General features: G+C 40.8%; 1 protein-coding gene across 1 annotated transcript in view; it reads left to right on the top strand.

Moving 5' to 3' along the window:
* Positions 1-27116, top strand: part of EIF3H (eukaryotic translation initiation factor 3 subunit H) — a 119612-nt gene that overhangs the window by 90974 nt on the left and 1522 nt on the right. Inside the window, exons 3-7 of the mRNA XM_019528090.1 lie at positions 9402-9569; positions 11096-11195; positions 12615-12764; positions 19763-19883; positions 25768-25900. Of these exons, the coding sequence (XP_019383635.1) occupies positions 9402-9569; positions 11096-11195; positions 12615-12764; positions 19763-19883; positions 25768-25900 (672 nt within the window). The remainder of the gene's footprint in view (positions 1-9401; positions 9570-11095; positions 11196-12614; positions 12765-19762; positions 19884-25767; positions 25901-27116) is intronic.

The following is a 27116-nucleotide window of genomic DNA, read 5'->3' as shown; positions in this document are numbered from 1 at the left end:
AGATAATTTAATAAGCCTCTTGGGTATTTGTGTATTTAAAATTTGTATAGAAATGCATTTAGTTATATCCATGCCTACACTGATTTGATATTCATGTGGGAAAGAAATAGAGACTTTTAATGCACATTTTTATTTTATCAAATACTTAATGGAACTGTTTTGTAAAGTAGAGTGTAAAACAGTGGTGCTCAGCCTTTCAGCCTCATGGGCCGAATGAGTGACATGGGGCTGGTCCGTGGGTCCGGTGCTGCACAGAGTCAGTCTGCCAGCCTGAGCCCATGTGCAGCCAAGGTTTGGCATGCAGTTGCCACGTTATCCAGCTGTGGGGTTTCCTACAGGTCTGGAAATTTGGCAGCAGGGTACCAGTAATTTATTCTAGCTACCATTTCCCCCAAATTTCAGGACTTGTGGAGAGCCCCACAGGCCAGATGTCATGGCCTCGCTGGCTGGATCTAGCTGGAGGTTGAGCATCCTGGGTACAGAGGAAGACATCTGCTTTTTGGAAGCAGGGAGAAGCACAAGTGGCTTTCCTTACATGAACCAAATCATGCCAAATGCATATAAACAACTCTAAAATCCATGCCCTATAGAAAAGCTGAAAAGATGGCAGATTGTCCTGTGGGATTTTTAAGAGGGCACAATGAATTGAGTATAAGACTCTTGTAGCAGACAGTCAAGCTTGGTTCAGGATTACATTGATTCCTTTCATACTATCAACCCACACCTGTATCCTTGTGGATGCAGCCATATATATCATGGCACAAACTGAAGTGCACTGATTTTGTTCATTTTGCAAGTCGGGGCTCAGGGTGTTGGAGTTGAGGAATGTGTTTCTAATGGAAAACATGTCTGACACTTCCTTGAGTCTTCGTTAAGCATTCTGTTTTATTAGGAAACGGGATACCATCTTCTAGCTCTTTTACAAGGAAAGCCTGAATTAAGTTGCCCAAATGGCATTTTTAGTAGTAGGAAATTTATTGCTGCCATGAACATGTGGTGATTGAGAACATTTTATAAGTGAGGTTTTTAATATTGTATGTCAAACCCTCTTTTAACCACCTAAAAATAATGGAGCAAGCTAAACAAGCATTAGATACTGATAATACCCACCTGCTTCACAGGAGATTAAAGATTAATTGTTTAATCTTTGTAAAGTGCCCCAGTAATATAAAGATGCATGCAAATGCAAAACCAAACTATCAGTTGGCAGAAAAAAATCAAAGCAAAATTTTTTTAAAGTCTTTGTTTTGTGTTTTCCAATTATTTTCGTATCATTGGTAATGAAGAAAAAGGATTTTTCACTTGCATGATGAGAGTTCTAGCTTTAAAATGTACTTCTGGACTCCTAAAGTTTTAAAACAACTAAAAGAAGGACCAAATACATGGTGTTTTTGTAGGCTAATGATATGGCACTTGTTAGAATAACTAACAACTCAGGTATACTTTAAAGATAACTGCAATTATACTTGCTTTTATCAACAATTTGGTATAATATTGACTTAAAATCGTCTTGATGTTGGTTGACAACTTTATCTTGTTCCTTTCTGAAAGTAGTAGCATGTTCCCTGTTGACTTTATCAAGCCCCAAAAACACTCGCATACCATTTGTTCAGATATTTCTGAAGCTTATTTGAACCGTAAGTCTATCCCAATAATATGATGATTTAGTTAATTTTCCACCCCAGTGGTTATGCTTCTGAACTTGTTTTTCATTCTTGTTACTGCCTCTGTTGTTCAGTATTTAACTGGTGATGGTGATCCCTCCTCTAGATAGTTAACTTATTTTCTGTGTGTAGAGCTCTTGTTTTGAATTGCTGCATGCTGTAGCAAAACTAATGCTAAATTTTAATCGCCACTAAAAATGAGAGCGCTCAACTGAGCATATGCGATTAATAGCCACTTTGGACTTTTCCCTTCAGGGTTTTGTGGGACTGGAGAAGTTAAGCTGTTTTTGTAATGTGAATGGTTGGCTGCAATGGTTTTTTTAAATTCTTTCGAGTACTCTAAATAAAAACATAACTGATATATTATTCAGCCTAGCTGCAGATTGGCATTCAGAAAAGCAGCATTGGTCATTTTATAAAGTAATACATCTACCAAGGACTACTTTGCAGCAAGTTAGTTTAACTATCCCCATAACCTCTCAGAATGAAAATCAGGTGATGGTTGCTTTCCATATTGAAAGTCACTTGGCCATTAGGATGGATTTTTTTTTAGTTAACGCTTCAGAGGAAAATTTAATCTATTGTGGATAAATATAATATTATTTTGTAAGCATGTCTTGAACTCCAGGGAGAATGTGATTTTTTTTTTGGGGGGGGAAGCCATCTCACTGGCCTTTGAAACAATTTCTCAGTTAGTATCTTGGTGCAGTGCTGAGGATAACAGTATCTATGAGAGAGCTCCAAAATTATATTTGAGGGGAGTGTTTCTGTGTTGCACCATCTTCCCTAGAATTGTCTACATCCTCCCATCTCCCTAAATAGTTATGTCAGTTCATAATTATTTTGGCTTCCACTATAAGTTCTGTATGGCAGTAATTGTATGTATTTCTCCCCAACCTGTTAATTATCAATAGATACAATTTCTGTGGTTCCTGGTCGTCTTAGACTGTAAATACAGCAGGAAGAACTGATGCAGTTGTTGATATTGAATGAATGGGAGATTGTAGTCGAGGACAGACTTAAATTAATGTAGTCTCCAAAATTCTCTGTATGTAATTAAAAATAAATCAATTTAAATTATTTGTCAAATGTATATGCGTCTTCCTTGAACCAGCATCTGCTAAACTGTTTTGGTCTTGAACATTGTCTGAAATACTTGTGGCTTGGCCAACCTGCACTCCGTTCCACCCAAATATATTGAGAAAAAAACAGATAAAGTCTCTTTCCCCCCTCCCCCCCAATAATAATCATGGAGACAAATAGTTTGCAGTTCATAGCACTTTCTTGACCTACTTAGTGACCACATGCTGATTCTTCAAAAGAGGCTAAATTTATTACCTTAAGAGTTATTCTCTTTAGCACTAGTGCTGGGGAAATAATATTATAGCTGTTTTTCAACAGAGCGTTATCAGGTTGACAAAATGGTCAGAATTATGTAAAATTAGTCATTTGTCAGCCTAAAAATTGACCCCCTGAATTTCCTGACACAGTTAATATTTGTTCGTTTTTGGACATCTACTACAGCTCCATTCTTTTTTGGGGGGGAATGTCAATTTGAGTTTCAGTCCATCTCATTGTTACTAGATAAAGTTCTCTTTCAGCGAACATTTTTCCGGAGTATCAGTGAATGGAAATTCTGTAACAAAGTAGCATTATCATAAAGTCTGAAAAAAATGTATCTTCCCAAACACTTTGTTCCTTGTGCAAAAAGGATATGGTAAATATCTCATAATTACTCTAGGATATTATACCATTTAGTAATCTGCCTCAAGAAGATGTGTTTTAAAATTGCTCTCGTTTAAAAGCAAATGTTAACTTGAACAATTACTCAGTCCTTAAAGGCACATAAATAACTATAAAATTTGGAAATAAAGGTTATTCAAACAGTAGCGGTTTATAGTACAGAATTAAAGTGAGGGTCCCTGCTGCTTCATTAGAAGTGCATTTGTTTAAACACATTGTTTACTGGTAAGTGGAGTGAATGAAAGTTTAAACAGTAGACTGCACTTCAAACAGCCTGGGATTCTGGATGCCCAATTTTACTCATTTTAAAAGTTTTTTTTGTTGTCTGTTTAAAAATGGGGGGGGGAATTAATATTTTTATATAAATGTCAACTTGAATAATTACAAATTGAAACTTTCAAATAATTCTGGAAGTGGGGACCTGTTATGTCTAAAGTGGCATAATTTTTTTGTTGTTTTTTAACCCAGCTTTGGTTGTGAATTTGCACATCACAATTTTATGGTCAAAATATCCACCAGAAATCAGATTTACATTGCCAAAACACATCTCATCTTACCTAATGGTAAGGATGATTAGTGTGGGTCAATGTTTTTGTGACAGATAATTCATATATAAACTTTGAGCTTTGGATTTTCATTTAACATTTATAAACAAATATTAATATAAAATAAAAATCTTGGGCAATAGCATGCATCATGCTGTAGTTACATTTTGTGTCAAAATAACTTTGCTAATATGTTACTCCTTCAGGAAAAATGCAAATTGCCAAGTATTTAAGAACTGATAGTCCTCTTTTTCTTCTTTTTCTTTTTTGGAGAGATCAGACTGGCGATTTGCTGGCATTTTAAAATAGACATTTGAAGTACCCTATCTAAACTTAAAAAAAAAAATGGTCTCTAGGTCCAAATGGTCTCTCCTAACTTATTTTAAGCTTGAAATAATTGAATAGAGGAAATGTGGTCAAACTGCCCCAGCCTGATGTTGAAAGTCTGTATTCAATAGACTTGGCTCTATTCTTAGTTTTTATCAAGCATTCTGGACATATTACTGACCTTCTATTTCCCTGTCTGACAAATGGAGTTCATCCTTGACGGCTGTTATGGTTTGTTTGATGCCTTTAATGTTACAAAGCATTACTTGAATGAAAAGTACTTTGTTAATGTAAAGTGTTCTGTTTTCTTTAAATCTATTTAAACCAAATTGTTGAATTGTAGTTTAATCCAGCAGAAACACTTCTTGCAAAATGCTTTCTGTTGTTTGAGCTGTTGTTAATCTGGAATTGAGGAATCAGTCTTCATTCACTTGGTAGTACACAGTGACAATACTAGTCAAATTCAAGGCCGCCCTGCAGTATGGTTTTACACTTTCTTTTCCTGATCTGTAAGTATTCTTCATTGTTTCGTCTGCCTCAGTCAAATAAAGGCTTTCAGTCCTTTCTTACTGCCTTACAAAATTTTGCTTTTTACAAACTTTTAGAAAGCTGGCAGTGTTAAAGGAACAAGAGAGAACTTTCTAGTTCTTGATCATTCAGCAAGAACAGAAGCTAGGCCTTTCTGCTATTTAAAAATCTTCCACGCAGACTCGTGAGATACAGATCTCATGTTTGTGAAAGTCCCAGGAGACAGCGCTCATGCATTCTTAATCCAGCAGTTAGCACTTCACCGATATGTGAACGAAATATCAGAGGAGGAGTCACAATATTTACTTCAGTTTGGCAAAGCACTTTCAAATAAACAATGTATGTGTTATGTTTTGGGGAAATGGAGAACTTATTCCAGTTGTCTGCAGCTGATCCCTAAAAAGTCACTTGCAGTAGACACTATTGTGGACGCTCACGTCAGTAGCATGGTTTGAGCAAAGGGTATTATTTACATTCTGCTTTGGGGAGTAGGAGAATGCACGCACCCAAATTGCCTTGTTCCAAACCGTGAATACCTGATTAGCGTAGCAGAGTGACTTCCCTAAGCTTTAACAAATGTGGGAATAAATGCAAATGGTCTGTATATAAGGATGCTGTACCTTTTAGAGTAAGGACTGCAGTGTGAAAAAATGGTGATTTATATCAGTGCAGACAGTTCAGGGTTTATTTGCTAAGAAACCTGTTGGCTTTGTTGGAATTGTAGCTGCTGCTAAGTCTTCTGAAGTACTTTGTCTGATTGGCAACAAAAAAAAAGTTTCTGTTTCTTTCCGAAGTGGACCTCACCGTGGTTTTATTGCTGTAGTTATTTTCCAGAGGCAGAAGTGCTAGCTTTGGATGCTTTATCAAGACTTTTCCATCCGGCATGCATGTTGCCATCATTATCATTTAACTGTTAAAAATGCTGGTGGAAGAAGTTGGTGACTTGAATATCTGGGGAGCTGGCAATGGGTATTTTCACTTTGCCTTCCTTCCATGCTTCTAGGGGACACTGCTTACATCCCTGTCTTTCGGGAAGCATTGTTTTCCATCTTCTTTTTAAAACCTTGAAAAACATTGCTTTCTTGATATAGTTAAGCGTTAGCTTCCAGGTTTGGACTGAAGAGGTTGTGAAAAATAAGGAATGCTTTCCTTGGGTCTTGCCTCTAATGCTGGGCCCAAATAGAAAGGTTTGAGTGTAGATCTTTCATAGGGACCTTTTTTGATGGGTAATCATTGTATTGTTCCATACTAATGCCCAGCCACTGGTACTACCAGTGACGGTGCTCTGCTCCCCTCCACCACCCAGGCTGCAGAAGTGTCCAGGTATGCTTCTGGTGAGAGAAACTATACATGCAAGAGAAAATGCTTCCAATTTTCTTTAGTGCAACGGCTGAGAATTAAGCCATGTATGATAACATAAAGATATGGCATTTTTGCCATTTAAAAACTAAAAAGCAGTGAAATACTGCACAATATTTGAGTAGCGAATAGCTCTCATTTTCCTTTTCTATTCCTCCTTACCCTCTGTGTGCACTTACTGCTTTGCCATCATGTTCTCTGTGGTGGTATTTACTAATTTTTTAAACCACTCGAGGGTCAGAACTTTACATATGTTCTGAATCAATATGGGGGATTTGCAGATGGCGACATGAGGTGGTCTCCAGAACCTGCCATGCCAATTTTAGGAACATCGTATTGGGGCTTGGGGGATACTGGGGGTGCCCAGATCATACGTTAGTTGAAGCACCACCACTATGAAATGGAATATAACTTACTGTGCATTATTTATAACCAAGGATCCTGGTTTTCTCTGCTTAAACATACCAAATCTTTTGATACCCCCCCCCAAATCCATGATTAAAGTGAAACACTGCTATATACGTGTGTGTGTGTGTGTGTGTGTGTGTGTCAGCTGAACACAGTGTTTTATTGATATACTTACAATTTTAAAGCAATTTGCAAGCCTACCAGTGCCTCAATAACAATAGTAAAATAAATTCTAGATACCTATATGTTTTGGTATTTGATTTTGGGTTTTGTGTCATGGAAAATCGGAACTCCCCCTGCCCCCTTAGCTCACAGAATACAGTTCCAGGTATCCTGAGCCCCCTCACTACCCCTGATGGAGGGGGCCTCCAGCTGCCAGGGCTACAGGGCCAGGGACCGGGGTCTGCAGCTCTCTGCCCCGCCCCCTGCCCACAACAGTGCCCGAGCCCCAGCTGCAGCTTGTAGGAGGGGGTGGCTGCTGCTGCGTAGTGCAGCACAGAGCCCGGCTTCCCCCCACCCCCCATGGGAGGCATGGCCAGAGCAGAGGCTGTGGCGGGGGTGGGTGTGGGCTGTCTGCTTGGGGGTGGGGGAGTGTAGTGGCTCCTCACCACTGCACATTCCCAAGGGAGATCTGTGCATGGGGAGGGGCAGGCTGCCTGCTGTGTGCTCGGGCTCCCTGTCCGGCTGCCCTCCCCTGGGGCCTGCACAGCACAGCAGGCGGGACCAGGTGCAGCAGGGCAGAGAGCAGGCCTGGTGGGAAAGCTCCTTGCCACTGTGGGCACATTGTCCTGACGAGGGGTCTCCTGTGCTCCCAGAAGCAGCGAGAGCAGTAGTGCGGGTTTGTGCCTGTCTCTGTTGCCAGGTGGGAAGGGGACAATGCGAGGCTCGCAGAAGCAAGGAGCTTCCCCACCCAGCCTTGCTCTGCTCTGCCGTGCTGGGTCCTGCCCTCTGGGCTGCGGAAACCTCAGGGGCAGGGCAGGGAGCCAAAGCCGGTGGCAGGGAGCACCCCTACCCCGGATGAGCTGCCCGCGGTCCCATCCTGCTCCCCACCGGGGCCCTATGGGCTGCATGTTCCAGCCCCAAGCACCATCCAGCTGGGCAGTAGCCCCTGCCCCAGTCATCCCCAACTCCCTCCCTATGGTGGCCTCAATCCTGCCCCCCTCACCAGTCTTACCTGTGGGAGCTGCTCTCCAGGCTGCCTGGTGGCCTTGTGCATATAGATGCACATGATGTCCCCTGCCTGACCACCCTCCCCGCCCCAGCCCCTTGCAGGCTGGAACTCTGCCAGCATGCAGAGAACGCTTTGCAAAACTGCAACATCTGTGTTTCTCCATTAAAATAAAAAAATAAATCCTCATTTATCTCAGGTAAAAGGGGAAATCCATGGTGTTCTTCCATTTTTCTGTGGAAAACGGAAAACCCAGATCCCTATTTCAAACTCACAAAGTGTGCTCTTAGGTATAAAAGTAAAGTTCTCAACCAGTTAGAGCTGCAGAGCTTTTATTTTCTGGAAGAGAGTATTGAGGTATTAATTATATTAGTAAGTTAATTTTGACCATTGCAACAAGTAATGAGGTGTAGCCATTTGGTTTTTGGGCCTTCGGGCCAAAGCTGTCTGTGGAATTTAGTTTGTGCTTGCTGTATGGTAAGCTGCAGAAATTTGTTCGCTTCTGAGAAATGTCTGTTAATATCTTTAGAGAATATGCTCGGATTTCTTTTCCTCCTGGAATGGACAGAAATTGAGGTTTCAAGAAATGAGAGGCACATTTTATCTTTTTCTTTAGCTAACTTGTAGTTTTCTTCTTTACAACTGCGGGTTTTTTATGTATGAAGGGGTATTTTGTAAATGTGGTACATTTGGAACTGTTGGATAGTAAATTTTGTTTTAAAAGATTTGCTTGTTAGATATCATTTCTTATTAACTATTAGGGTCAGTTCATGTGATAGTCTCAAAATATAGCTACTGATTTAAATTGTCACTGCCTCTTGTCTGTTCACAATGGCTGAGGAATGATTAAATGATCTGTTTACATCATATTAAGCATTGCCGTTATGCACTGTTTTTCTAAAAAGCAGGCTGTTTGTATTGAACATAATAAAAAAAAGAATTTATTCATTTTAATTACAGGAAAATATGGCTGGTATTGTAATAAATCTGACAAAAGGCTGTTTTCTCTTCCCTGATCTCCCCTGTCTCTCCCTTAGATGTTATACCAATACAAAAGAAAAAGTATTGAAAATTAAAGATGAATTGAACAGTAACTCTGGCAGTTAAGTAGGGACTTCCAAATGGGAGACAAAACTACTTTGTGTATTCCTACCAATGTATGACTACATATAATCAGTGCATTCCCTTTGTATTTATGTTCAGATTAAGCTATGTTTTTAGTCTAAAGTTTTTCTAATTCCTGACTTCATTAGAACTTGATTTGCATTTATATTCTATTCTATTAAATAGTTTAATAATATTCTGTTAAACAGAAATATGTCATTTTTCAATGATCTGTAGATACCAGCATTTTTATATAAGTTAGCAACTACAATAAACCGTATGTAGCAGTTTACTGGTAAGTTTAGCAAGAAACACTGCATGAGAAAAGTGGTTCCTTATGAATCAAACTTGCTTTATTTCAACTTTGTCAAGTTCCAGTTTTACACGTTGATGTTCGTTATGTTAAATGGTGGCTGAAATGCACAAATCTGACTTTAAAGCAGTGAAAACTGTAACTTGTTTTAAAAAATTATGTTTTAATCGTAAGCGCTCTTTAGAAATCGCTGGGATTATGTGCAAGTTTACTTTTTTAACGCACATTTTTATTTTATCTAGTTCAATACCAAATGGAAATGATGCGAAGCCTTCGCCATGTAAACATTGATCATCTTCACGTTGGCTGGTACCAGTCTACATACTATGGCTCTTTTGTCACTCGTGCCCTCCTGGACTCCCAGTTCAGTTACCAACATGCAATTGAGGAGTCTGTAGTTCTCATTTACGGTTAGTATGAGGTTTCCTTTATTATTCTTTTCCCCTCTTAATATTATTACTACTATTTTTGTATTCTGTCTTTTGCCTGTAAGAGTAGCCTGGCAGGCCTTTTCAAGTAAATACCAACCCTGTGTCTACAGCAGCCTCAGCAGCAGCTAAGTCTAGACAGGGTTTCCTTCTTTCTGTTTATTTTTCTTGCTATCAGAGCCCTGATGTGTACGTTGTGGAATGCTGGAGTAGCTGCTTCATTTTTATTCCTCCTTCTCCCCTCCCTCGTTGAAGGGGCTGGTGAAACTAGACCAGATGTCTAACAAACCCCGATTGCTAGAGTGTCTGGCTCTGTACGTGACTGACCAATCATAACACGATTTGCCAAGTTTTTTTTATACCTCTGACAGAAGCATACAAAACCTGGACTGTTTCTTAGCACAAAGATTTTTTTCTTTTCTGCCTGTTTAATGGTGTTTCCTCAAGCTCTCCAGACCAGATGTTCTGTGCTGTATCAGAACCGTAGGCAATTTAACAGCTTTATAGCCTCACCCTCCCCAAACACTCGCAGTTTGCCATATCTGGCAGACTTGCATATAGTTTCCAGCTGAGAAGTAAATGTAACGTCCTGAGTATCTGTCAGAAAAAATACTAATGAATACGATCAATCTTATGAGCTGCCCCAAAATTGTTTCAGTATGTTAACAATTGGATTACAGTAAAGAACAAGTTGTTAAAGTATACTTATATTGGCTGGAAACATTGCATCATCAGACCTTGATGAATTTTCCACTTGTTTCAGTCTATTTTGGTTTTCATTTTATCACCGATTGCTCAAAGTTTTACTGTGTTAAGGTTCAGACAACATGAATGTTAACAGTTTCTTTCTAATGTTGGCATGCTGTAGCTGCTGTTATGCTGCAAGTGTTAAGCTTCCTTGTCCTAGGAATTTAGCAGTTTGTTTAGAAATTTTTTTTCCTCAACTCTGTACAGTATGTCAGGACATTTTTTTTTAAATGTATCACTTTTTTGTCTGAAACAATTAGACCGTAATATGAATTAGCCTGTCACTAATCCTCAATCCCCTTTTTGTACTGTGTGTAGTTTAATAAATATTTTTCAATTTAGTTGCATAATACGTAGGGGCTGTCCTTTTGGGAGAGGCAATCTTTGTTTCAGTGCGGCGTCCATTACATATGAGCTGTTTGGGTAGTAGATATGGAACTAAGCAAAGGAAATCAGAAATTTATACTTATTAGTCAGAAAATAGCAGCTTAAATTTAGTTATTTATGGCCTTTGCATTGTAGTAGAGAAGTAAGTTAAATAGCTGCATAACATATAGCTCATCTGTGTTTCATATCTCAGTACAGCACTTATAGTTTAAGGACAAATCCTGTTCTAACCATTTTTTTTTTTTTTTTACTTAATGAATCTGGATGGCTTGATTTGTTAAGGTGCTCTGCAAAGAAATATTTTAGTAAACAAACATATGTTAAATGATCTTTGTAATTATGTGCCTGTTCCTTTTTTTTTTTTTCTTTCTTAGATCCCATTAAGACTGCTCAGGGGTCGCTGTCACTAAAGGCATACAGACTGACTCCCAAACTGATGGAAGTTTGCAAAGAGAAAGATTTTTCCCCTGAAGCGTAAGTATTTTAAAAGAATGTTGTCTTACAAAGTACCTGCTTCTGTGCGGGTGAAGGAAGGGAAGGAGTTGTCGCCCTTCCCCAAAATGAGCTTATAAGGTGCAAATCTACCCTGCTTTCTACTTTGCTGGAAACTAGGTATGTGATTGCAGTGATGCATGGGCAATAGCTGAGCAATGGTGAAAACACTGCCTCCCTACTGATAGCTTAGAAGGGGACAGTATTAACATATGTTTTAAAGGATGTGCTGTATTCTGTCATTCCAGCCATGGGGCGAGTGTTGTGAAGACAGCTTTAACGGGGCATGGAGACTAAGACTTTAAGGGGATGCAGAAAAGGAAGTAATTGGTCTCCCTTTCTAAGACCTTGTCTGTATAAGTAGAATTGACTGATATCGGCATTTTGGTAAAGCTGTTCCAGAGCAACTCCACCATGTGGATGCTGGTGTGGGATAAACATGTTTTTATTCTAGAATAATTAGTGTTGCCAAAGGGTTGTCACTTACATTGCAGCTGTTAGCGTGACATCTTTTCCCTTCATCATTTCAGTGCTTGACATCAAAAGACCAGTACTTGTCAAGGATTTCATTCAGAAATTCTGAATCACTTCATTGCTCAGTGTCTAAAGATAACATTACCACAATGACCAAACTAGTCGTCTGTTTAAATTCTGAAAACCGAAAGCAAGCTTTTTAGTTTTCTTCCATACGCATAAAAAGTGGGTGTGGACAGATATTTTTTCCTAGACTGTGTGAATTGTATGTTTGTTTGGTAGTATGATGAAAGGTATTGGTGTCTGCTTTATTTGAAAACAGTAATAAAAGCAGGAGGGAATAAATGTAAAGTAAATTGGAAAGTTTTATTCTAATATGCTTGCAGACTATAACCATTTCGTAAGCATTGTTAATCTTTTTTTTTTTTCCCTATATCTATTATCATTTAAAGTTCTATTCAACTACCAGGGAAAGCATTATCCTTAGAAATATTCATGTCTTTCATATAATACAGTGGTTTTGAAATTAAAACTATTCCATGGCAGTGTCATAATTAGTCACTGTTATGTAAGAAAACATGATGGTAATGAAAGAGGTAAAGTATTCTGGACAGGACAGAGTTAATCTTGCCAGTGCTGTCTTTTGCTGGAGGGTTTATTCTTATAACACATTTGTGAGCAAAGCAATTGCTTTAATTCTGAGGGATTTTCCTTTGGGCAGTTTTTGTTGGCATTTATAAATATCAGTTTTGCCATGCAACTGCCTCTGTACCAAAAAGGCCTGACTGTTGTCTGTTAGTAGACCTGTGGAAATTTAGGACTGTACAGACTTACCTGCTGTTGCTTTAACAAAAACTGAGACTCTGAGGGGGGGGAAATTACCAGTTTTTTATTTAAAAAAAAACAACTTTTAAATTTGCTTCACAGATTGAAAAAAGCAACCATTGCTTATGAGAACATGTTTGAAGAAGTGCCAATTGTAATTAAGAACTCATACCTGATCAATGTGATGCTGTGGGAGCTGGAAAAGAAATCTGCAGTAACAGATAGACATGAATTGCTTAGTCTGGCTAGTAGGTAAGTACCTGTAGGAACAATGGCTGCTTCTTTACTTAAGTTCCCAAAATATGCTTTAACGCTTTGGGTGAAATCCTAGCTGCTTTAGTTTTCTCATTGACTTTAATGGAGCTAAGATTTCACCCCGCATGTCCTGTTTTTGCTCAGACAAACACTACATGGTGTAAATTCAAGAACTAAACACTGTACATACTTGACACACACCTGTGGTGTTTGAGCCATGTAAATCCTGTGTAACAAGGTGCATTTCCTCACCTTAAAAAGAAATGATTTTGCAAACCCTGTAATAGTTAACATCTAGAAAATTGCCCAAATAGCTCTTCAGATAGCAATGTATTTTAGCATTGTTTTTGTTAATATATGAATATTTTCTTAAAGCACAAGTTTTTTTTCTCATCCAATGTTGTGCAATTTAGAAAGATGAATCCCTTTTTAAAAGAGTGATGTCTAAAGTCCTGATTTTAAATATAAGTTTAAAAACTTTGATTTCCTATCAAGTGAAGTGTAAGGCTTTTATTAGTAATACAGTACTATCTATAATAATTTTGTTGTAGATTAGAAAAATGAATTAAAAATTTGTAAAATAAGCTGCCATAAATACCACTTTTGGTAAAATAGCCGCAGTGAAGAGTTATTGATAGAATCAGAGGCTGATTGTAATTAGAATTTACTTGTCACAGTTTATTTAATTTTCAGATTATTTGGCTGGCTGCACTGTTGGGTCCCCCATTACCAAGTCAGCTGATTCTTCCACGTTTTTAACTTTTAAGGGTAATGTTAATGGGATGAAGTATAAGTCAGATCCAGTATTAGTTGTTGCATGAGTTGTTAGCCTGAATCTCCCAGAGATCTCTCTCTGGACCGTGGTCAGCAAAGCATCTATACAGCAGCTGTGCTCCTGCCTGCCATGGCCTTGAGCCTTTAACTTTAGGCTAGGTTGTCATGAAGTAGACCAGGGTGACCAAGCTGTGGCATGTGTGCCTGAAGTGGCAGGGTCAGTCTCTGAGCAGAAGGCAAAGGAAGGGGATCAGAGTGGCGCTTGGGGAGAGCGCAGACTTGATTTGTGGCCTGCCTGGCAAAAAAGACTGGCTAGCATTGAAGCATCCTCTCACCCTGTGTGGGGAATAGTTTGGGTTTTCAGCACAATTTAATTGTTTTTTGAGCCAAACATTCATAGTCTAGAATAGATGCCATTCCTGGCCACTTATGGGGAGGAGGAAAAGCTGCAGGTAATGGAGATTTAAGATCTGTTTGGATTTGTAGAAGCTGGAGAATTCCTGGTCTGATAGTCATATGTCATCATGACTGCTTGTGAGAGATCTCATTCATTTTTCAAGAAGCTGTCCAAGACAGCAGGTTTGAGTTAAATCACATTATCAAACATTGCCATTTCCTTGTATCCTGTTTTCAGCTGGTAGGTGAAAAATTGGGTAAGAACTTCAGACAGCTGTCTGTCCCTGACTCAACTGGTAAAAAAAGAAATACTCTCCCTGAGGATGATGGTTATTTTGGTTTCTGGAATGGTGACATCAAATTCTCTCTTTGTGCAGAGATGGCTAGAGTAGTTGCTTTTGCACCAGAGAGAATTTTTTTGAGAAGCAGCAGATAGTGGTTTGAGCACTGGCAGTTAAGAAGATAGAGGAAACACTAAATTCTTTTTGCTTTCTGTCCTCCCCTAAGAGGGTATTGCCACTTTGTAAGTCACCCTTTGCCTCTGACTCATTTCTAAGGAATCCAGGACTCCTTGCACATTGCCCTTGGCTTTGTTAGCAATAGAGGATGAAGGCCTCTAAATCTAAGCAAAAAAAAATTGTTTTAATTAGGCTTCTGCGTATAATCAGCTGATCAGAACCTCCTTTTCTCCCTACCCAGACCCCAGTAACTCCTAGTCATTTCTAAGGTCTGAATCCGAAATGTTGCCCAGAAAGCTTTTCAGAAAACTTTTAAACTGTACATAACCAAGCCCCATCTTGGTCCAAGAACTCTGATGGTTTAATTGTCAGGAATTGATAATGTGAGGGAATTTGAGTTCTGCCTAGTAGAAACCTTATGTCAATGAAACTATATAATGAGTTGTATTCTGCATGTTGCTATTTGCTCTTTAGTGAGATATGAGAGACCTTTGACCTTTTGTATTGGACACCTACCTCATTATTAGACCGTGGAAGGATTGCTGTTGGTGATGGCATGCTTCTAGAAAAAATGAATTTACTAAATCCTGTGAATCTATTGAATCTTAATACATGCACAGGGATGTATGCTTATGAAGAACTGCATTTGTTGGGGAGAGCAGCATGATCCCTCTCATTTATTACCTTGGAATCTGCTCTCTCCCTTTATGAAATGCCTGGCAGTATCATCACCTTTTAGATACTGCCCATCCCAACTCCAGTGATCACAAACATTTCCAGTTTCTGGAGACCTAGGCAAAGGGACTCTGTATACAGGGAACTTGGTCTCTCCAGGTAAAGTAATTTTGGGTTTAAGTTCTGGAGTTGCATGGGTCTGAGAGTTAAGGATCTTAAGAAAAATGTTTATCCCCAAAGTGTTACTTATTACAGATAATCAGGCTATTGTGTTTTAAATACTGTAGAGTGGCTTTGACCATTTTGGGATGCCATGTAATTGTGCGAGTAGGTTCAGTCCCATAAGGTATTTCTAGTTGCCCCAGACCTGGTTGTGTAAGAACAGTCACACTATGCCAAGTCGCTCTATGACACGGCTTTGCAAAGCCTGTGTATTGGGCGGCAGTGGATTAGATCATCTTCCTTTTTGATCAGGTTTAGTTGTACAAGCAACTCTCGTTTTGGGTGCAGACCAGTATAGTATTCACTTCAGTTGCAGGTGAGCACAGCTCATCCTATCAGATTGGGTATCTCAGAACAGAAGCAGCGTAATTCATTTCTTGAGAGTTTTGCCTCCCAGGAAATCTAATTGGAATAATCTAATAAAAAGTTAAGCTTCGGGTGATGTGTGACAACAGGCAAAGGCTCTCATGCCCTGTTGTTCTGCTACCTGAAAGGGTCGTAGAGCCTGAAGTTTTGCCAGCCTTTTGATAACAAGTTGAGACTTAATATTGGGAGTTAATATACTGTCAGGTGGCATTCAGATCTTGAGAGCAATAATTACAAGCGACTCTCCCATTCTTTTTCATTTCGTTTTTGTTCTTTTGATGATCAAGTTTAATAAAGACTACTAGTGCTCTAGCTTTATACTTGGTTACACTTATGATATGTTTGTCTTGTGCAATTTTTTTCAAATAGCAGCAGCAGAATTGAGCATGTGCTGCGCATTTACAGTAACATTATATATTAAAGGTATTTTTCAAGCAGTTAAAATATTTTATGTAATAACATAAGGGCTAATGCATTTTCAGGAACAATGTTCACCTTTGTACAGAATGATTCCCATGCAGAGATCTCAATGTGATTTATAGATTATTAGGATAATTTGTATTTCACAAATGGGGAAACCTGAGCTATTATAAAGGTAAGTGTGTTGCCCAAAGAAATGCATCCAAGCCAGTGGCAGAGTATGGTTCATGGCTCCTGACCTCCAGTTCTGTGCCCTTGGATACCGGCACAGCTGTAGAAATCTGTTGGAAATGCCAAGCAGGAAAACATTTTGCTAGTGTGAGCGGGTGTTCTTCCCAGTATCCTTTTATCCAAGTAGATTGTTTTTTTTTCTGCCACCATGTTCTTGGTCAGACAAAGCAAATCAGCCCAGGAAGTAGGATACACTTAAAAAGAGGACATGGGAGCAGCCACTGGGTTCCGGAAGATGAGAAATTGCTGCAGGGTAGCTTCTGTTTTCAGCATATTCCAAACTCTGCCTAGTGAAACTGATGGAAAGGGTGAGGCCAATGCAACTTTGAAAGTGCAAGAAAAATCAAGAAATTTGGCAATCCATTTACCAAGATGGTATCTTTTATGCAGAGCTGAATATTCTGTTGCACTGTTGCAGTACTTTGTCCTATGGAAGAGAGAAGCAACTTCCAAATCATATGTTTTCAGTAGTAGTTTTTCTATGTGCAGATTCTAGCATTGCACAAAAGTTTCAAAGGGTGCACAAAGACCAGGTATCTTTGGCAAATATTTGCCATAGATAAAGTATCTCCCCTTTGCCTGGCTTTTTGTACCTTTATGAATTCATTGTTAGACACTAACTTCTCCTTTACTGACATCTCCCTACATGGACCTAATGCACTGTAACCTCTGTAGTATGGTGTAAAGCATGCTTTCATACTAGAGGACAAAGATTTCTTTAATACTTTTTTTTTATATGTAGAACTATTTTGGGGGGATTTTTTTTTTTTTGCAGTTATCTGTGTTTGCATTTCTGTCTCATTTTGTGCAAGGCTTTTCTTAACTACGAGTGCCACCAGACGTGGAAAAAAATAACACGCTTTACTGGAAGCAGCAATGCATCACTTTGACCCAGTTCTGCAGCATCTGTATAGATCGGGCACTTCAGCGGGGCTTTTTGGCACTTTTTTATCTAATAGCTGATTCCATCAGCTATTAGATAAAAGCACCAAAAAAGCCCCACTAAAGTGCCTAATCTTTACAGATGTTGGGTGAGCTAATGTGTCCCGCTAATGTGATGCCTCTTCTGGGCACAAGCTAGGCTCAGCGTGAGGGCGCGCACAGTTTAAAGTGCCATCCTCCCTTCTTCCCCAACATCTGCAGGCAGCCTGGTTGTTTAAACATGTTACAGATACTTTGTCTTTCCCTCTCAAATCACTTCCTTTTAATCCTTTATTTTTTTTAAAGGAAATGGGAACAGAAAAGGGCAAAATGCATGAGAACTGTGGAAAAACTGGTCCTGCCTTTGGAGCATACTTATCTCTTCATGTCTTGGTTCACATCTGTTTAAGTTATCTGTTTTTAGCTTTTTGTTTCCCTGGCAATGAAAGCAAACACCATACTACAGCAACTTCTAACAATAACTCCCTGTTCCTGTGTTCTGCTGCTCTGAGCTGGTCCAGGAGATTCACATAAAATTATTCTCTGTAACCAGTCATATTTCATGTGGATATTATGTTAAATAATTATGTATTCCTGATATCCTTGTGCCCTACGGGTCCATTATTGTGTACATATATAGGCACTCCTGATGATATCCAATTCTAACACTAATTCTGTGCAATATAAGTTCTATGAAAAGCTGAAAATATACATACCCATGGCCATGGCGGTATTCCTCAGATCTAAATATCATACAGTTAAAATATTCAGCAAAAGCAAGCCACAGGAAGTTTGAAAATACCGGTGCCTTTCTTGCTACTGGATAGTTGAAGTCTTTTCTCATGTAGCTCCCAATTAAGATTTTAAAAATTAGTTAGAAAATAGATTCTGAAAGAAATGGTACACGTTTTCAGTTGGGTGAGCAGGTAAGTCAGCTAAGCAAATGCTTAGCTGCCGGGCCCGATACTCCCAAACGAGAGAGCACCTGTTTCCCAGTCACTTTCTCAATTTGCTCAATGTTATGCTTGGTGTACGAACAGCTTTCACTTCTACCTATGAATTTCCTGGCTTTTGTGGGAGCAATTTACACTTTAAAAGGTCTCCTTTTAATGTGTGTTGATAGATCATATACTGTTCCTTAAGATTTATGCTACTTATGCTGTCTTCTGGTGATTTCCAGCTGGACTTCACACACCACTTAAAAATTTTAGGATGATGAAATGTGTGGAGGGAATGAATTTGTAAAAGACTGAGGGGGAAGCTCACGAACAGTTTAGAGGAGTGCTGGCTGCAGGGCACAAGACTGTACAAGGGAAGAACACAAAGTAGGAGGGGGGAGGTATCTTGTACCTGAAAGCTAAGAGCAACGGATGTTACCAAGTAAAAATGAAAATGGAGTTTAACTGTGCAACTGCCTGATTTGGCATTCAGCCAAGCAAAACTGAGCAGTGCTTGCTCCTAATCAGTAAGAAGCACCAATGTAAAGCAGTGCCCCCCCATGCACACTCCTGAAAATCACATAGGAATGAACACCTGTCTCCGTAGGGGCCATGCTGAAGGAGTTCTCTGTGAAAAAGTTCAGTTTGAAAGCTGTACCTTAAATTTGGTATTTCTGCAAAACACTGAATAGATTAAGCCATTTTTATTACCATCATTTCTAGCAGACTGCATTTGTCTGGCCAAGCCTACAGATTATATCACTTGTGTTGGGCCCACCCACTTGCTGCTTCCATGTTGCTTCTGGTATGCCATGCTGAATTGGCTTCACTGGAAGCAGTGCCTTCTGTCAATGACTAAGAGCAAGTGCTGTCTCCAAAATTTCCAAGTACGGCTTGGTAGCTTGGCTAACTGGAAGGAGCCTGTAAGAATATTTAAGTAGTCCATCAAGAATGCCAGAAATCTTGCATAAAGCTACAGTGACTCTAAACCAAGGTTAGGAACATAGCTGAGCATCTGGTGTTTAGGAGTCCACCTCACAAAACCGTGCAATTGTTTCATATATTGCTACGTTTGACCATGTTTTGAAATAATGTAGGTGATTTCACCTTCGGTGATTTTTGCAGAAAGATGTTACACTGCTTCTGTGTGCTTGCATGTTGGACCTGATGTTCACCTCCGTAACTGCTAAAGCCCCGAGGGTTAGGTGTTAAGTACAGGTGCAGCAGAAAGCTCTGACCAGAAATGCTTGCTTACATACTATTCTGAGAGATGCAATACAAGCACGATGACTGACACTTACATCTCAACTTTCACTAGTGGTGATTGTTCATTCTCAGCTTCGTTATTTTTTTTTATTTTTAAAGGCTGAATGAGGATGGGTAGCAAGTGGCAAAGACACTAGAGGAACTACTTTTTAAAAATGGCTTTAATGTACTATAAATCAAAGTTACTCTGAATTTAGAGGAGAATTAGCTAACTGCCTGACCACCATTTAGGCCTGATTGTAACTTGTTCACCGTTTAATTTGAAATTTCAAGCGGTTTATGTTTTTTGTGGTTAGGCTTTGCCAGCATGAAACTTTTTGTCTTTCAGTAATCATCTGGGGAAGAGCCTTCAGTTGCTTATGGACAGAGTGGATGAGATGAGCCAAGATATAGTTAAATACAACACCTACCTGAGGAACGTAAGCAAACAGCAGCAGCAAAAACACCAGGTTGGTAAGAGGGAAAGGCTGAGTCAGGGTGGGGGGGTCATCCCTTTGCCCCTTCCCCCTCGCCCCCAACCAAATGAAGATGACACATCATGCAAAGTTACATTTACAACACCCAAAGTACATTTGGCTGATTCTTAAAAACGTTGTGGGGCTCCAGATGGTCTCCATCCCACCTGCAGCAGCTGTGGCTCATGCGGGCAGCGGCAGTGAGTCTGACTCCAGCATGGGCTGGAGGGAAGAAGAGAGGATGCTAGTGGCATTGCCCTGCCCTAGGCTGGGGTTCCTGTACTGCACCAGGTGGCCTGGCCCGCCTTCCTACCCCTGCTCCCCCCCTCTACCCCCTGCAAAACCCCTGGAGCACTGTCTCCCACCCCACCCATGCTCCTGAGAGCATGGGCACTGGCCCAGTCATACAGCTCCCCTCCACTCCCAAAGGACCCTCCAGACCCCTTCCCCTGCTGGAGGGGCAGGCCCCTCTGGCTAGGCCCTGCTGGAAACAGCATAAAGCTGGGCTCACCGGTGACACCAAGCCCTGCCTCAGACCCCCTTCCCCCGCTGCAGCCCTGCCCCCCAGACACCTTACTCCAGCACCAGGAGGCACCCACACTGTCGTGTGTGTGCGCACACACTCACACACACATACGCACATCCTACACAGTCCCATGGACAATCCCCAACACCTGGCCCTCGCTCCAACCCCTCAGTCCCATAGTTACCTGTATCCAGCTGCCGAGGCTGTATTGCCAGTCACGATTGTGTTTCCCCCTGCCTCTGATCACCCTTTCCCTGCAGCCCCTAGCATTTCCTTGCAGGTTGGAACTCTAGGAGCTTGCAAGGCAAAACTTGTGGTTTCCCACTTCAAGGGAGAAAAGTTGCACTTTCCTCCTTTAAGGAGAAAAGTCCACATTTTTTCTCAGGAAACGGAAAACACAGATTTGTGCTTATTTTCAGCTGAACCTTTGCTCGTAATGCAGCACTAGAGCTACAAGGGCTAGTGCAATGTGTGGGATGTTTAGACTGGAGAATGTTGAAGGGGAAGGTTATACGACTAATGTATTTGTCATGGGAGCAGCTGTTGCAAGAATACAGTGTCCATTTTGTGTGTCAACAGTTGAAAGTTTGCTTATGAGAGCATTCAGAAATGATGCATAAGAATGATTTAAAGGATTGGCAATGATAGTACAGTAAGATTCGACCTATGTGGCTTAATGAAGAAGGTTGAGAAGTGACATGATCATAGTGTGTTACTTCCTGTCAGTCTAATTGTCAAAGTTAACATAAGGTCCAGTGCTAGAAGAAAAAGATAGATATATTCAGGCTACAAGTTAGGTAGATTGTTTGTTTTAATATTGAGGGTAATTGAGGGTCATTTTAAAATTTTAGCAAGAGCTGTGGTGGCTACTTTATCATGATCAAGCTCCATAGTTTTTTTTTTTTAATGTTAATGTAGTTCAAATGAGATAAAAATTCTGCATCAAATGATCACAGTAGTCCCTCTGGCTTTATAAATTTCAGTAACTTTTTGAATGTTAATTATTAATATATGAATTTCTTTATGAATCAAACATGTTATTGCAAACTTTTTTGCTACATATCTGCCCAAAAGAGAGAGTGCACACTGCATTCACTTCGCACTGTCAAGGTAATATGAATAACGCAGAGATTCTCTGCATTTATTTGAAAAAGCAGAGTGAAGTAACTTCCAGGGTGTCACACCTCATTTCTTTACTAACTATAATTACTTTGTTAGTCGCTCATTGCAGCATAGTTAGCACTCTTAACTTCATTTAAAAATGGAGCAATTGCGATCAAGTGCAAGCAGTTTTTATTGAAACAATAGACTAACTGCTGCAAAGTGGATGGTGTAATGCAAAGAAAAAAGAAAATCACCTAAAGGTTCACAAACTGATATGGATGTTTAACTTTTTTTTAATGCTGCCTGAAGGCTGCACTTGTCACTGCTGCTGAAAGATTGTTGACTGCATTTCAGTATGCTATCAAGTATGAAATGTTTTCATACACTTGTGCACCAATACTCTGAAGTGATTTAAAATATCCTGTGTGACTCTTGGCCTTCAGATTTAGAAGTATTTTTTCTATAATGAGTTTACATCAGCAAGCTAGAGCCTCAGGTTTATATCTTTACATTCCACATACATCTAATCTTCACACTTCTTCCATGTGAGGTACAGTACAAAATGTAGTAATTTTTTAGAACATCTGTGTATCATTTTAAAATATAACTGTTCGTTATGGGTTAATTTAAGCATCGTTTTTGTAAAAACAAATGTTCAGATAGAATATGAAAAAATGGCCTGGGGTTATAGTATTTAAACGTTAGAAAAACAACATTGATAGGGGCAGTACTGAGAACATGCTTTAAATGTTTTTTTTAAATAAATTAATCCCAAAAAGGTAGTTGCCCATATAGCAATGGTATCCAAGTGGTAACCCACAAGCATCTTATTTTGGGACATATTGATCTATGATAACTTCTTCCAGTCACTTCTCTGTATTAAAGAACATTTAAAAGAGGGTTTTGTTTTTTTTGGGTTTTTTACCCCTATCCTGTTATTGCAATACTGTGTTCACCTGGTACTTGGATAAAAATTTAGAAATTTTGACTTGCTGTAAACTACTTGAGGAAAGCCTCTTGTACCCATTGATTCTAGCCATGCTTTTGACTGGGAAAGTTGTCATGCACCATGCTGTTCTTTCTATCAAATATATTGCTGACTAAGCTGCAGCAAAAATGAGCTGTTAACAAAAGAAAAGTAAAGAAACTCCTTCATACCGCATAACATTGCAGTATATCCTTCCTCTTGTAAAAGTCCCTACTCCAAGGCAAAGACAACTCCCCCACCTTGCCTTTTTTGTTTTGTGTTAACGCACCCGCGCGCACACGCACACACACGCACACACACGCACACCCCCGTTTGATAGCTGAGCATGGCTAAGTAGGTAATAGAGCTGATTTGGGCTTGGACCAGTGGCCCCCAAACTACCATTTTATAACTCTTGTTGCAAGTGAAAGGTAGTTAGCTGTGTTAGTCTGAAGCCAGGCAGAAGGCAGGGTAGAGATGCACCTTGTAGACTAAGTAGGATAGATATAGTTTCATAGTTAGTAGGATCGGAAGGGACCTTAGCAGATCTTCAGGTCCCGTAGCCTCTCCTCATAGGGCCTGCCCTGCTGCCCCCTGATCATGCGAGTGGCCCTCCTCTGGACCCTCTCCATGTTGTCCACATCCCTCTTGAAGTGTGGCGCCCAGAACTGGACGCAGTACTCCAGCTGCGGCCTGACCAGTGTCGCGTAGAGGGGGAAGATCACCTCCTTGGACCTGCGTGAGATGCATCTGTGGATGCATGACAAGGTACGGTTGGCCTTCCTGACTGCATCCCCACACTGCTGGCCCATGTTCATCTTGGCATCAGTGATGACTCCAAGATCCTTTTCTGCCTCTGTACTGACAAGAAGGGAGTTCCCCAACCTGTAGGTATAGAGCACAAGCTTCTGTGAACTCAAGGGCTAGGGACAGAAGTTGCACATAAATTGGTTTAAGTGATCAGAAGCTGGTTTAAACCAGTAACAGAACAGAAGTTCAGTGCACATAAACTGCTTTCAAAATGACTAAAAACAGTTTAAGATAAGCCTGGTTGGATATAGTATCAGACGTAACTGATTTAGGTCAAACCAGTTTATGGCACATCTTTCCCAGATCCCTTCCTGGTTCAAGTTAACTCTGTCTCCCAGCATCCCAGGATGCTTTGCATCCCTGGGCTATGCTGCCTCAACTTAACCCACTTCCTACCTGTGTCTGTCAGCCCATAGGGATGGGGGGGCAGGGGAACAGCCCCCTAGCCAGGGTCTACACAGCACGTGGGGGGAGGGAAAGCCCTTGTGGGGAGGACTTTTCAGACCCTGGCAGCCCTCTCTCCTCCCTCCCTTTCCCCATCTGCTCACTGCTTCAATGGCTGCCACAGAAGGGAGGGGAAAGGAGTCCTCCCCACCAGGTGCCTGCCCCTGCAGCCCAGCACGGGGGCACCAGAAAGCCCCTACCATGGGGGGTTACCCCCCACCCCAGCCCAGGGCAGAAATTTCCCCCTTCCTGAACCTTGCCTTAGCCCCTGTGAGTCTTGGGCAGCTTCAGGGAGTAGTAGGAAATTCTCCTTCTCCACAGCCAGTTTTGCCTTGGCTGCTGTGAGTCTGAGGCAGAACTAATGTAGGGGAGCAAAGGAATTTCCCTCTGCTCCCGGGCTATCCCTGGCACTCGCAGCAGCTGAGGTGAGAGGTTGGGGCTGGGAAGAATTCCCCTGAGCTCCCTGGGGCTGGGGGACCCCCCCCAATGCAGGGGCTCCCCAGTGCCCCCATGCTGGGCTGCAGGGCCAGGCACTCAGCCAGGAGGACGACTTCTCCCTCTCTCCTGTGGCAGCAGCTGAAGCAGTCAGCAGCTGGGAAGTGGAGGGAAGGGTGCCATCAGCTGTCCAGGGCTGCCTGGGCTGGGGAAAACCTCCCGAGTGGGAGGCTCCCCCAAGGTGGGCTAGCACCTGGACAGGGGGCTCCTGAACCCCATGTGGGGACACAGCAGGAGGCTGGGGATACTTGGCTGGGCTGGCAATGACCAGCAGGCTGAGAGGTGTGCTCCCAATGCCCCCCGCCTACCGGCCTGGGTCAGTGCAAGCCTCCCCTGCCTTTCCCAGTTAAACTGAATGTCAGTTCAGTTGCTTATTGGTTCAACCTACACAGCTTAGAGGAAGCTGCCTAGATTGAATTGATTCAGCCTGAGGCCTGTCTGGACTCAGCCAAGTACAGACAGGTGCTGTGAAAGATTGCTTGTTGCAAGTCTTGTAGAGCACCTGATTTTTCCCCCAAGCTCCCAGTTTTTTCTGTGAGCCCTAGGCTGAAGTGGTCAGGTTTTACTGAACCTAGTTATTTTGCAGTAACTGTGCCTATGCCTTCAGTTCCCCCCGCAGTGAGTGCTAAACCAGAACAGCTTACCACTGATTGAAACAGGGCTACATTGCCCCAGTTAGTTTTCACTTACCAAGGGGAAAAGTGGGTACACAAACCATTTTTATGCCCACAGTTAATAGGAGATAGGGACTTACCACACCTTAGCTGTTTTTCCATAGTTATTCAGTATGTTTGCTCCTGCTCTGCGGCAAGTGAAAGCTAAATGAAAACTTGCTGTTTAATTTAGGCCCTATTTAGCTTTCATTGTTACCATGGAAAAGATGAAGTACAATAAATCTCCACATCATGTCACTGTGAACATGTGAACATTGATAATTGTGGATATTATATAAAATAATACAATAATATGTGGAGTTGTAATTGTGAAGCTGGGAACTACTGATTCAGATTTTTTAGACACTGGAGGTGCTTACAGGTGTAAAAAAAAAAAGACAACCCAAAAAAGAAAAATGGTGCTTTACTTTAAATTCTGCATGCCCCCATGCCAAGGCCAACACATGCCCAGAAGAGGTATTGCATTAGTTGGACCTGGTTTGGCCACCATCTGTATAGATCAAGTGTTTTAGTCAGGATTTTTTAGTGCTTTTATCCAATAGCTGATTGAATAGGCTTTAGATAAAACACCAAAAAGCCCTGCTAAAGTGCCTAATTTACACAGATGCTGTAGAGCTGGATCAACTACTGTTCTGCTGCTTCTGGTAAAGTGTGTTGTTTGTTGGTTTATTTATCTTGTTCTGTTTTGTTTTTTCATGTCTGTCAGCATCCTGGTTTGGTCAAATAAAATCCATGTATTAGTAATTGTACGTTTTTATTTTATTTATTTATTTGCAGGCTGCATTTAGAAACTTCTCTCTTAGCTACAGTAGTGTCTAGTTGTTCTTTTTTTAAACCTATCTTTTTTGCTGTTTTCAGTACCAACAGAGACGTCAGCAAGAGAATTTACAGCGACAGAGTCGAGGAGAGCCGCCTCTTCCTGAGGAGGATATCAATAAAATATTCAAGCCACTGCAGCCTCCTGCCAGGATGGATTCATTGCTTATTGCAGGTGAAAGAGATTTCCAGAATTATTACTTCTTAAGCCATTCCTTCACATACTATCTAGCCGGAGAAAAATAGAGTTGTTGCCCTTTAATAATGTCTGTTCTATGTGTACTTCATATTAGTACAGGATGCCTCAGTGCTTTTACTGTTCCGTACCTCTTTCTTTACTCTAGTTTAAGGAAATGGAGTCCCCTGTGGTTCAGTGGTAGAATTTTTGCGTACTGCACAGGAGACCTGGGTTTGATTCCCAGACACTTATACAACTACAGCCATGCAGGTACGAAACATCTGGAGTCAGTCTGGTCTTTGGATTCTGTCTTAATGGCCTAAAGGGCGGATGGAAGGTCTGGGCAGCCTCCACTTCTCCAAAAATTCCTGCCGAGGCATACGCATCGAAGGTCTGGGTGGCCTTCATGCATACACCATGATCCAGGGGGATTGATGTTGCCATATTAGGGAAATACCTAAGGAGTATTACAGATGCCAATAAAAAAAAAAAAGAAACAAGAAGGTAGTTCATAATGGCCAACCACTGAACCAAAATGGTGACAAAGCTAGTGGAAAGCAAAAACTTTGCATATGATGCACATTTTGGGGAACTGTGTACTTTGGGGTCATCTTCAGATTAATTGGAAGAATAGTTCCATTTAATGTGACCAGATAGAGCTGTGGATGAGGAGCAACACCTTTTTATTTCTCTAATTCCTGTCGCAGGGTGCCCGAAAAGGACTGGTGACAGAGCATAGGTTTCTCCAACACATTCACCTTTTCATGGCCGCCTCTTGTGACCTTGAATTCAGCTCTTCTGCTATTTCCTGTGCTTGGGAGGGTGCACAGAGTGGACATTAGAGAGGCAGTGTAGGGGCAGATGCAGAGGAGAGGTTTAGGATCTTAGTTTCCCCACAGAATATTGAGCAGGGCGGGGCATGATGAGTAAATAAATATTTAATTTTAGGATTGTTTTATATGAGTTTCTTTCAGTGGAAGCAGTTAATACCTGGATCAGCCTTTGGAAGACACTGAAGGTTATGGGAATAATACAGCAAATTATTTCACCATTAGAAAATATTTTGCGAGCTATTTATAACATGAACAGGGGTAATTGCAAAGTTCATATTCTGATTCAAGGAAAGGAATTGGTGCCTAAATGATTACAAAACTGAAAAAAAAAAAAAAAAAAAAAAATTTTTCACTTAAAATAATTAAGTTTCAATAAAAAA

Source organism: Gavialis gangeticus, unplaced genomic scaffold (assembly GCF_001723915.1).
Source record: "Gavialis gangeticus isolate Ggan-Ray unplaced genomic scaffold, GavGan_comp1, whole genome shotgun sequence".
Classification (NCBI taxonomy): Eukaryota; Metazoa; Chordata; order Crocodylia; family Gavialidae; genus Gavialis; species Gavialis gangeticus.
The sequence above is the reverse complement of the archived record's forward strand: the minus strand, read 5'-3'. Positions and strand labels throughout refer to the sequence as shown.